A 13,684-nucleotide genomic window follows, 5' to 3' on the forward strand; every position below is an offset into this window, starting at 1 on the left:
TAAATTCTGAATATGTGAATGTGTGAACTCATGAGACCCACTAAACCCTTATATATATATATATATATATATATATATATATATATATATATATATATATATATATAAAGAAAGAAAATGTAAGGGCCTAAAACTATTCGCGCCACATGCTTGCGCTGTTACAGCCATTAACTGCAATATGCATTTCCCCACAAAACGGAGCACTGCTGAAGAAGGAACAAGGCCACTCAGTCCCACACAAGGGAAAAACCATGATCCAATGCCCTCAGTCCTCCATGATAGCCAGAAAACCACAGACTCCATGATCAACCGGTCACCATCCGAGGCAAACTCGGAAAACTCTGCGAAGACCTATACAGCCACAATGCCAGGCCTCCCACTGCAAATCAATGCCCATACCTGAAAAAATCCCAAGCCTCATCCATGTGCATTCTCATCACCTCCCCTCTGACTCCTGGCCTGCCCCTCACAAGGCAGCCCCGATGAAAAGGAATGCACCAGACAGACACAGCATGACCCAAAGCACTCCAGCTGGAACCCACAAATACACCACCTGCATTCCAAAGACAAACAGTGCTGCAAGAACTGTCCAGCTCACCCACACCAATACATATCATGCCCACCCACACAGCACCACACACTCTACCAAATGCGGTATCTTCAAATGACACAGCACCACAATCCAGCACCGGCAATTGTCCCAAACAGCATCCAAGCCGATACAAACAAAATAACTCAAACTGTCAACTCCAACTCAATCACTATGTAGTCCAATTAGTCCAAATACAAAAGCATATGTGATGGAACAGCATGACAAGAGGGAATGATCCCTGTGTACCCCACATTGACAAAACGCTTCATCTCCTGATCTATCATGCCACTGGACTGCCCAACTGTTCCCAAATCTTGACACCACTCCAGGACCATACCAAAAATTTGCATAAATCATACACAAAATCCAATAAACGACAGAAACAGGCTAGCAAGCCAATACAGCAGCATCTCAATGATCCACCATCATTCTCCGAAACCAACTCCTCTGGGGCCTCCACTCCACCCATGCCGCCACTGCCAATGACGACAATGGGGTTAACGGCTCCATGAGCAACAGAAACCTCACGATCACCTCACAACCAAAACAAAGAGAAAATCAGACCAAACGGAGGGGGGGGGGCCTGACAAAATTCTACCCCTAAACAAAACAAGGCAGGACCATAAAACAAATTCACCACCATGTGCCACAAGAGTCCACCCCAGAGAGGAAAGCTGCCAACGCATCCAAGAAAGCCAGCAAAAAACACCCCATGTCTCTACCGACCACTGAAAACAAACACCAAAGTCCTGCCTCTCCAACCACAAGGAAAACAAAACACCTGCAACTTGCCCCCCAACAGCACCACTGAGGGAAAAAAAACACACACTTTAGCAACCCAATTCTTGCATACTTACCACAGTAACTCAAGGGATACCTGTTCCCCGGTACCCACACGTCATCATGGATGTAAGCCTTGCAATAGCAAGTTCACGCCAAAATGTGATTACTTATCCATCTACACTTGTCTAAACCCCTTAAGCCCCTCCCCACCCATATCTCATTTCCTCCCAATCATCCCTCCCTCCATTTAACCATTTCTCCTCCCCAACCAACTTAACTCCCATTAATATATCAGCCTAACCCCTTTTGAAGATGTCCCAGGACAACTTGATTTGTTACCAAACCTCATTTATCTAGGTGATAGACATGATATTTTTCCAAAACACTGAATGATTACAAACAAGATGTTTATTTTATTATATGGTGATGTGTTCAAGAAAAGTTAAAATAAATATACATTTAAAAATCAAGAATGAATTAAAATCATGCAAAGAAAAGACAGCCCCGGGTAGGTTGGTTTAACTTACATTTGTTCACTCAGTGGAAAGAAAGTCAATTCATTCTTACTGTGAAAAAAAAGAAAAATAGGTGAAAGTTCAAATCCAGTAATGTCATCCCACTGTGGAAAATGCACTGTGAACAGGAGCAATGGTGCTTTGGTGTACTACAATGCATATCTCTCAAGTGTACCACATTACGAGGAACATACCTCATTTGGGGTCTTAAAAAGTTCATGTTCCTTAAAGTTCCACATTGAAAGAGTCTGGCACACAATCTGTGGTAGGAATTTTTTTAACTAATATGCATGGAAAATAGAAATAAATCATATTAATTCATTAAAACATCTTTTTTATAAGTAAAGCCTGCATATTTTAACCATCCTATGACGCTCCTAGTTGAATTTGTCAGTAAGCCATTAGTATGTGTTCCACATTTTGCTCATTTGTTCCACATTATGAAAGCTGGTGTTCCTCATTTTGACTATGGAAGGTTGAGAGCTATGCTCTACTGTTCACCAGTAAATGCATCTTTAATCTAAAAATCTTATGCTCTACAGTATTATGGTCTGTTCAATCACATAACACACTAATTAGACTAAAATAATAAGGACACAGCTACATATGAATCACTGAGCACCTCAATAATATGCAGTTTGGTCACAAGAGCATGCAGGAAATATACATTCTTGTCCTAGGAAGAAGCCTATAACAGCCACACCCTTGAAGACAATTCATGCTGAACACACACTGAGAAGAGTCTTCAGCCTATCTCATCAAGGCACATTTTTCACCAAGCCTATCTCATCAAGATCCATTTCTCACCAATCACTCTGAATTTTAGTGTCTAACAGTGTTCAATTGCCCAGAGTAACTTTACTTTAAATAAACATTCACATTCACATGCAGACAGACACACACACACACACACACACACACACACACACACACACACACACACACACACACACACACACACACATATTTAATTTGTGTACACCTTAAATGTCTGACCATATATTTCAATTTGTTGCTATTAGATGCATGCAGTCAACCCATCCCAGTCCAAACTAATACACACACACACACACACACACACACACACACACACACACACACACACACACACACACACATACACACACACACACACACACACACACACACACATCACCAGTACACATAAACACATAAACACATAAACACACAACACTGATGTGGCCACAAGTGACTGTGGTCAAACAAATTAATCCTTCCATCCACAATCCCCTTTCCCATTTTTTCACATGGGGTCAGGGTGGCATTTCAACAGTGACAATCATCTAGAGCCAAGGTTTACACTGCCAGGTGGCTAGCCTTAATGCAGGTCAAATGAATTAATGACTGTGTTAAAAAAAATAACCACAGTAATATAATTCATCTTGTTTCTCATAGATGCATACAGGGCTATCCATTGCAGTGCAGTCATACACACACACACACACACACACACACACACACACACACACACACACACACACACACACACACACACACACACACACATTCATTTGCATATATCCATGTACTAATTTGATTCTCATTAGGATTTCATTCCATAAACTTTTACCAGAAAGAATTCTGAAACTTTATATGATGTCAGAATTATCAGAAGTCATAGTAATAAGGTATCTATTTTGGGGACATTGGTTGCCAAGCATTTGTACCCTTTTATAATGTTAAGCAACATTATCCAGTCAAACTCCTGATAATTAATATCCTTCTCCAATGAAGCTACAGCTGCTGAATATATAAGCAGATAAAAGTAATTGAAATGAAATTACATGTATAATTAAAAGACTTACCAATGCACAGACAAAATGTATTTTACATAAATTTAACTTATTGTGAAATGATTAAACTATATACAACATTCAGGATAATTTACACAGAGTATAACTCTGAAATTAATTGCACCAAGCATAAGGGTATTACAAAAATTTGATTTTCCTAATTTTCTTCTTTCATTGAAGTTTTATGTTTTTATTTAACTGGATATACCTGGCATCAGTAATTGTAATTACTGTGTTAGAATGCCCAAATATTAATGACTACATTGGTCAAAGACAGTTTTGAAACAATTATTCTATCTGCTTCTTGCATTCACTTCTTATATCGTGCTGTGTTTGACAATGGTGCAGTATTTGTAGTCCCTATTTTGATATCCTGTAAATTGCTATGAAAGACTAAGGCAAGAATTTTCAGACGTTATTATACAAAAGATTCTTTCTTTTTGTGCAACAGGTACATATTTGTAAATATACCTGTTAATATTCATATTTAAACACTTAGAAAAACAAAACTCTTAAAATTATGTTATCCCCGTCATGTAATATATAAGATATCATATTTCAATTCCATTTTATACACATTTCGCAATAGGACCATGCCACAGTACTGAATCCATTAGTTGTTTGAATATGCCTGTTAAAGAAACCAATAATACATTTTCAGATACTTTTCATGTCTCCGTCACTTCAAAAATGTATTTTGGCCTTTTATGTCTATTATGCATAATAACAGGTACAAATAATTAAAAAAATGGATAATAGACTGTAATCCTTGAATGCAGCACTGTACTGTTTGTAGATGTATGAGTAACTGTAGCAATTAGTGTCTTATGGTTTATTTATTTTTTTAATCCCTAGTCCAAAACATACATGTGCAGCTGGCAAGGACAAGGCCTTTGTTTCACTATTGATTTTGCTGTAGGATTTACTTGCTTTGACAGCACCACCAAGGTAAGAAATGTATTATTTCTTTTACATGTTAAAATGCCAGAATTACTAGAAAGGGCTCAAATTCTTTGAAGAATGACAACAGAAGTGAAATATTTAACCAGAGATGCCACATATTTCTATTTAGTACTTATAATATGCAGACAGCAACTGTCCAATAAGAAACTCTGTCTACCTATTGCTGTTAATGTAAAATGCAAGGTATTTATAACAAATTATTTTTGTGCTCAAAATTTATAAGTATATCCTTGTGTGTGCATGTTTCTAAAAGCATATACTTCTGGTTAATAACATTTTTCATTGAACACTGTCCTGACAGATTTATCTAGGTTGCACGCCTTTAACATAATATTAAGTACAGCATTTATTTGGTTATGTATTTGTCTTTGAAGGACATATGCGTTAAGAAAATTATTCTAAACTCAGTGAGGTGACAAAAAATGTTAACCATTTGTTAAAATAGATTATTAGCTCCCATTGTATTTTCATTTTGTTCAGATTAAGTTCTCAGACTTCTGAAAACCCTGTCTCACTACTAAATCTAGAAAGCATTTACATGTGTCCCTAGAGAAGATGTTTCATGCTGCAAATGTGTAATTTCGATTTAGAATAAAAAATAATTGTGTAAGTCAGAATGACAGCTGTGAGAGTTATAAACTGCTTTTAAGAAATGTATTTAATATGTGCCCTGGATAAACAGCCTTCAGTGAGTGGAACAGTGCTTTTGCCTAAAATATTAGTTATGTTTGCACACACGACCATGTTTATCTCGAGAAATATATATATATATATATATATATATATATATATATATATATATATATATATATATATATATATATATATATATATATATATATACACACACACACACACACACACACACATATTTATTTATTATTAACACACACACACACACATATATATATATATATATATATATATATATATATATATATATATATATATATATATATATATATATATATATATATATATATATGTCTCATTTACCTTATCAAATTCCTCCGAAAGCACGGTCTATCAAAAATCTTTTCCTTAGGAAATTAACCACTTGGCCACCAGAGAAAAAAACCTCAATGGAAGAAAACTAAACCCACACCCCCTATAACTAAATTAACCAACTCTGAGATCACACTACACTGGGGAAAGGGAAAGTTTATCCTGGTGTCCAAGTGGTTCATTTCCAGGGAAAATTTTTCGATAGTCTGTGCTTTGGGAGGAATGGTCTTCAGGTGAAGTGGAGTTGCCCAAGTAAGATTCGAAGAAGTGAAAATTTAGTAAAGTAAATGAGACACACACATACACACACACACACACACACACATATATATATATATATATATATATATATATATATATATATACATACTTTGGTTAAGCGAAATTACACTTACTTGAAATTTAAAAATGTAAGACAACTTCAACAAACACTTAATCTAGCGAACTAATGAATCACCAATATTTTGTACAGGGAAACTAACCATTTGGCCACCAGGACGCAATAAAAAAAAAACAACACAAATTAATCCCATACCTATCCATGTATAGGCTGGCACACTGTACATTATACAAAAATGCAACCAAAGTAGCACTGTGAATAGATCATATATGAGCATAGATCATATATGAGCATGCTAGGATGCATCTCAGCATGTGACAAAGCACTTTCACCTGGCCTACTGGGAAGGTATAAAGTATTCATGAGACAGGGTTCAGTTTCCCATGCATGCTGTCATCCATGACAGCTGTCTCTGACAGGATTTGCACTGGCTTTATCAAGACCTTAACCCAGTGTTGATGTGCTGTGTGACCTAGATGAATGTCTGTAAGCAGAGGTGCCAACATGATGACGACCATGAGGATGACCTCTCCTGGGCCTAAACACTTCTGCTGTGTAAGTGCTGGCATTGCAGGAGTGGGAAATCCCTCATCCACTGCCATGTTGACTAATATCAGTGGATGTAACAGATGACCAGCTATAAGGATGGATGCTAATTCTTGACAGATAACCCAGCAAAGATACTGCATGGACTAATATGTAATTCAGTTTGTTTGTGTCTTTTTCTCGGTTAGGGGTCGCCACAGTGGAACTCCGGTCCGCTAATGATTGGCAGTTGATTTTTAAGTACTGGCTTGCCAGGCCTGAAGCACAACCTTCAATGAAGGTACGCCTATTCACGCTTGCCTCCACGCAGAAGATGCTCTAGCTGAGAATCAAACCGGACAGCTAGCCAATAAATCACACATACAGTGCATACCCTCCTGTAAATCAGTGTGCACAACCTGGATCACACTCACTATCTCTGACAAGGCTCTGGTGGAACTAGTCTGTACCTCCATGATTGCCCTGCACATATGTTTGGTAGCAGCTACTGATTTACCAACCTCCCACCCTGCCTGTGAGTGCAAGGGACAGATGAAGACATCTCTAATGTGGGGGCAACCACACTTCCCTGTTGTAGAGTGCCCCTCTCAATCTGTACACTCTCAGATAGTTGTGTTTTCATTGAGACTGTGTTAGTACAGTGTATAGGGGATTTGGGGGGAGTGGTCACAATCCATATGTCCAACACACATTTTGCACTCCTTAACTGTGATAACTTATCCCACAACAACATTATGAGATGCAACAAATCCTCCAACATCAGGTGGGACAGTTCCACAATGTTAGTACCAGATAATGATTCACCTCTGAATACACCAAAACAAAAATATACATAGACTAAGTTGGGTCCACACCATAACTACACATACAGCTGATAGCTTTGTAAATATAAAACTATGATAGCAATTATTAACCATGGCCATACCTTGTGCAGCTGGGCATGGTACTTGGATCTGCAATGTACCTGTATACCATAAGTCAAACAATTTAATAAGTATTATACTAACACCTTGTTAAGAAAATTTTGCAGCTACTGATAATATGAATCAGGACTATATACCTGGAGCATCTATGGATGAAACTCTCTGGAACCTGTCCAGCTCAGATCCAACATCCAGCATCACACTGTGGAACTCTGCAGAGGTGATACTGCCTTTCAAAGAGGCCAGGAACACTTACACCTCTATAAGAGTTGGCTCAGTCAATATTCCACTACTAGTTGCCTTCCAGTCCCATATAACAGCATCTTCTTAATCGGTGGCAGCATGGATCATATCCATGGCCTGCTGATGGTCCATGTCATAGCTGCAGTAATCACCACCCACCTCCTTTACATCAGTAACCATATCAGCCCAATCACAGTCATGGGAGGGCTGATCAGCAACATATATATCAAAGACTCACTAGCCATGGAGACCAATGGCCTGTACCACCTAATTTACTGCAATTATACATGTGGGCTTGCAGATGGATGTGAATGGGCCTTCAGATTCCATAGTTTTTAAGTTTTTTTTTTAGGCATTGCCCTTTTGGTGTAGAAAATATTAGAACTAATAGTCTTGTTCTCATATGGCCATTAAAACCTGTAAAATTCTGCTATCCAACTAGAGTATACATAATGCTCAATTATTTGTACCCATAATCTTTAAGGATACATCAGGCATGGTATGTGTACTGACCCCATATTTCAAACAAATAATTTACAGAGGTGAAAATAAACAACAACCATGACCAGCAGGACACGAGTTTAAATAAGGCTGTGTTTAATTATACATCTGCAAGGCACAAAACAGTACATTAGCAATGAACATAACACAGAATATGCACCCATGAAAGTGTCTGCCATCAAGCCATTAACCTTAACAGCTATCTTCCATCTATTACTTGCAGTACACTTCCACTGTACCACCCAAGGCAGCTTTGCCCAACACATCTTAAAAGTACTGACAAAGTGACATCCCCCACAGGCATTAGGGTCTATGAACAGTCAAATGTAATATTCTGGAATTGAGTTAATTGTGTAAGAAGTAGCACTTGCATTGTATATGGAGGATATCTAACTCAGAATGTGCAAGTTTTTCCCAAACTCAGCTCACAGGATTCAAACCCCTTTCAAAGTATTCATGCAATAAGGCTTTGGTCTGGTTGTGTTGAGTTATGTAGATTCACTCCTCTGATGACAATGATTAAGTTAATTAGTAGTCTTATTATTATTTCTGAATGATGAAACTTGCATGATGAGCACACCTGATAAACATCATGAAGATCACTACATAGCTGTGTGCACACACACATGTGCACCACTAGGTAGTGCTGCACCTGTGCTGGAAGCAATTTATGTTTGGGTGGAGAGAATTGTTATCACATCATTAACCATCTAAAGTTGGAGTCACTGATGAGCATTTATTATCAGCAGCAAACAGAGGCATGGACAGCTGCCATGTTGCACACCGTAAACTGCCATTGGGACCATGATAATACAGCACCTATATTTTATTAATTTGCTATCCATCATACACATGAAGTGCCCATTTTTGCACAAAGGCTACAACAAGTGAAAATTACTTTAGGTGCCAGTTCTTTCCATTGTTCCTAAGATTTTTGATGATGAGGCAATTGTGACTGGAGATTGTTAGGGTAGTGCTACTTTTAGTGCACAGAGGTGATGTGAGGAGGAGTCGAAGATTTTTCTGAACATCCTCCATAAGCATTACAGCCAGGGGCTCCTGCAGGAGGGCTGGAGTGAGTATATAATTCCTGGAATAGTTAGACCAAGGCAATTACCCATGCTACTGGCATCCCATGCATGAGGGAACAGTGCTGTCACTACCGCAGTTATTTGAGTTGATGTATGCCTGGTTGATAGAAGGAAAAAGTAGGTCACCACTTCATTACTTTAAGTATACCATCTTTTAGGTAAACAAACATCCTGCTAATGCAATAAATTAATTTTGCATAACTTTTACACAGCAGTACCACATCTGTAAGTACTGGTACGTCTCACTGGAATTAGTATGACTATGCAAAGCAATGATAGCATTGCATTCTATAACTATGAAATGTTAGTATTGTGCTTCTGCATGCCCCATCCCCCTTGTCTAGGTAGACATGTCTCTAAGGCTATGAGCATTTCAATTGTTAGTATGACTGTGGGTTCAACCACCAATCTAAAAAGGTCATATCCATAATTATTAGTTGATTGGGCACTTTGCAATTTGCAGTACACATCTGTCTATTGTCTATCACCTCTGCTTGACATATTTAGTGTGTAATCAGCATGTTACTTGTCTATATGTACAGCTGTATTATCATCAAATCTGAAATAACCTCACTGGCCACAAGCACAGATGTTCTCTGCCAATAAATAGCTCTTACAGTTGGCATGCTCCTGTTTCAGACTGCATGTGGCTTTGCCTTACACACCTCCAAAATGTAATATTTGATGACATACCACTGCAATTCCTATTATTAAAAGGTTATTTTACTTTTCTATATATCAACATAGTTGAGCGCAATTTCATTGTTTTCATCTGTGTCTTCCCCACCCTCTTTGTTTATATCCTTTTACTTTCATACATTTATTGTTCCTTTTTTCTCTGCACCTCTGTTACTATTATACATAGCAGTGCAGTAACCTGCACTAACTACATCAGCATGGCCGGTCATTCCCCTACAGGTAGTAGTAGCAGCAATGTCATCACCACCACCATTGTCAGTGGCACCCATTTCATCTGAGTTCCAGCGTCCCACAGTTGCCTCCACAGCACCTGCTCTACTGGCACCACTGTATCAGGTAGCCCTGCACTGAGGGATAGTGCAGTGGTACCAACAAGTAGCAGTGCAAGTGGTGGTGCCACTTTTGTACCCGTTAGAAGCTGGCAGAGGAAGGGAGATGATATACAGGAGGTTGGATATCTGCCTTGAATGTATAAAGACTAAGCTCCAGTGGCTTGCTGAATTGTGTCCCTTTATACCTCTGTCACCAGCTTCTGAGGCAGGTCCAAAGAGTAACAGCTCCCAGAATGATGAGTGATCTCCAAATGGGTCTAAGCTGGCAGATATTGCATCTTTGAACATTCAATCCTGTCTCCAAACCTAGTGTTTCTCCTCCTTCTGTGTCTATGCCCATTCTTGTATATTGAATAATCTTCTCCTCACAATTGTCTTCACTGTTTGTCTGCTGTCTCCTTCCCACTGTTCTCCTTTCCCTCAGTGTGCTACCCTAAACCCTGTCAATCTTGTGTTGTCTTTCTGTCTGACCTACTCTTCCAATCCTACCCATCTCTTGCTTTCCTGACTTTATTTCACAACATTCCCTTCTCAATAAAAATACATAAAAGGACACCTGTCCCACAAAAAAAATAAAAAAAATACTCCCATCCATACATCTCAACTTTCCAGATATTTCTGTACTGTGCAAGTGATTGGATATAATTGTACGAACTAAAGAGTGCAATTGTCTGTCAAATAACTGACAATTACTGTCAGCAAATAATTATAAATATTGTTGTAGATCACCATAATTATTGCTGCAAGAAGTTGAGATGCATGCTCTTATCCCATCGTTATCCTTCTTTGCTTGCTCCCCTTGTGTTCTACCCATTGCTTGCTCCCCTTTTTACCTCTACTCTATAGTCTAATTTTCAACTCATAATATGGTCAAAAAATGGACAAAAATAACACACACATCCCCACAAATAGTTTACAGCTCAAAATCATCTTCCTGTTCTCGTACTTGGCACAATAAAGTTGATGTTCATAGATAACCACAGAGAAATGATAGTGCCCATCCTATGGCAAAACTGATGAGAAATCCTTGACATGTGCAAACAATATGATAAAAAAAACAAAAAAAATGTTAGGAAGAAAAGCTGAAAGGGGCAGATGAACTGACATACAGCGTATGAACAACTATGCAATTGTGGTTTAGACGTTTAAAGGATGCAGACATAACTAATGGCACGTGGTGTCATAGTAGTAAACCAGACATATCAGTTACAGATTTAACAAATTAATTAGGTAACATCTGTTCTAAAGGATGTAATAGAATTATTGCAGATAAAATGTCATGACTGCAGATACCGTGTCTATTCACTGATGACCGAGTCTGCAGAATTGTAACTATGAGCTCAGCAGAGAGGATGTAAAAGGAGCACTGAAAACAATGAAGGTCAGAAAGTCTCCATACATTGATGGAGTTATCAAGAGACAGCTAACTATTTAAGATTTAAGTGTCAGTGATTATTTAAGGCATTTTCACTTTGAAAGCTTATTGTACAATATCTATGATCATTCTGAAAGGGTTTAACAAACAATCATGTTCAGAAAGCATTACTTCAAATAAGTATTTATATCTGAGAAATTATAAAAGTGGCAAAAAGAGTAACACAGCATTTTATTTCTGGGTATCCATTCTACACACTAGTTATAATATACTGACTGTGTAAGAGATTACACTGGTTTTATATTTCATTTTTGTTGTAGAAAAAATATATTTTTTAGATAAACAAATAAAGATATGCTCAGACAAATATATATACCTCTGTAATCCTTCATGTTAAAAAAATTGCAAATCTCATTGTGTGCTTTCCAATGATTAATGGAGATTTTTTGAAACAAATATGACAAATATGTATTCTAAATCAATACTCATAATATAATAATATAACAAAATGTATGAATAAAAACCTTTGTCAGGTGACAGATAGGGACAAAGCCACAATACGAACAAAAGATGACTGGCTTTAATAATTGGCTTAGTTTCTGGTGTCATTCTAAGGTGGTGCAATATTTGTCAGCATGGAAGGAGAGGGTCAACAGACCACGCTACTGTGCTAGGGATGGTCTGCACCTCTCCCCACTAGGCTTTCGAATATTAGCTAAAACATTGTCTTCCCCCATAGTGCCTTTTTTAGGCAATGCCAAATTGAAAGTACTTCTGACATAGCAAATCAAAACCAAGAAAATCTAAAGGTATTACTGCTCAGTGCTGGGAGTCTAAACAAAAACACTCCACTCCCTAGAAGCTCTCTTTACCCTAGAGAATGCTGATGTCTGTGTTGTCACTGAGACATTGTTTAAAGACACAGAGAACACACTAACAGTGCAAGATTATAATGCCTTCCACACATTTAGGCTATCTACTTCATAGGCAGGGACTAAAGATGGAGGTGTCTCTAGTTACATCAAAAATAAATATACTTCAAGGCTGATCAAACAGGACAATGCACTTGAGCTGCTCCATGTTTGAATCACCTTAGGTAGAATCCAATACCACTTCCTTGCAAGCTTTAGGCCCCCCTGTATGACCAGACAACCCATACCATGTATTTAAACTTATTAGAAACACTGACCATCCAACCCAATACCATAGTTATGGGTGACTTTAATTATCCCACTATTAACTGGGAATCCTATAAGACACCAAATGTACATGTACAGAGATTCCTGGATTTTGTAAACACAAACTCCCTGGACCAGATAGTCAATACACCATCCGGGAGTGCAACCATATTGGATCTGGTTCTCACTAATATGAGTGACTGCTGCACACGCCCTACTGTAATGCCTTCCATAATAAGGTCAGACCACAAAATGGTCTCCTTTGAAGTAAAAATAAAACCTGAGCCCCCAGCTAAACCTAGAATATTCTGGAACTATTCTAAGGCTAACCTCCTGCTATTAAGTGAGAACCAGGCAAAATTGTATACCCCCATAAACCCTGAGAACACTTCTGTCTATGCAGAACTGTTCATAGAAACCCTATACAAGCATGTTAATAGCTGCATAGAGGCAGCTGTACACACCAGGAAGAAGTACAGAACTAACTCAAAAAACAAGTCACCATGGTGGAACCACAAAATCAATTGGCTGTATAACAGCAGAAAGAAAACTATAGCAAAAATTAGGAGGTGCAACTCCCAGCAGGATAAAAACAGTCTCATCAAACTAAACAAACAACTCAGAGGACAAATAAAGTCTACCAAATCTAAATTTGAGGTATGTTTGGCCTCCCAGGACAAGGGCAACCACAAAGCATACTTTAGCTATGTCCGCAACTTCAAAGGCAATACACAATTGTGTGCAGAGCTCATTGTAAATGGAGCCACCTATACTAAGCCAGAAG

At 38.2% G+C, this 13,684-nt stretch overlaps 1 protein-coding gene across 1 annotated transcript in view; it reads left to right on the plus strand.

Moving 5' to 3' along the window:
• The window catches only part of SNTG2 (syntrophin gamma 2), a 4,306,282-nt gene that overhangs the window by 4,005,234 nt on the left and 287,364 nt on the right, over positions 1 to 13,684 (plus strand). Inside the window, exon 13 of the mRNA XM_044086780.1 lies at positions 4,560 to 4,652. Within this exon, the coding sequence (XP_043942715.1) occupies positions 4,560 to 4,652 (93 nt within the window). The remainder of the gene's footprint in view (positions 1 to 4,559; positions 4,653 to 13,684) is intronic.

Source organism: Protopterus annectens, chromosome 1.part1 (assembly GCF_019279795.1).
Source record: "Protopterus annectens isolate FY-2018-M chromosome 1.part1, PAN1.0, whole genome shotgun sequence".
NCBI lineage: Eukaryota > Metazoa > Chordata > Ceratodontiformes > Protopteridae > Protopterus > Protopterus annectens.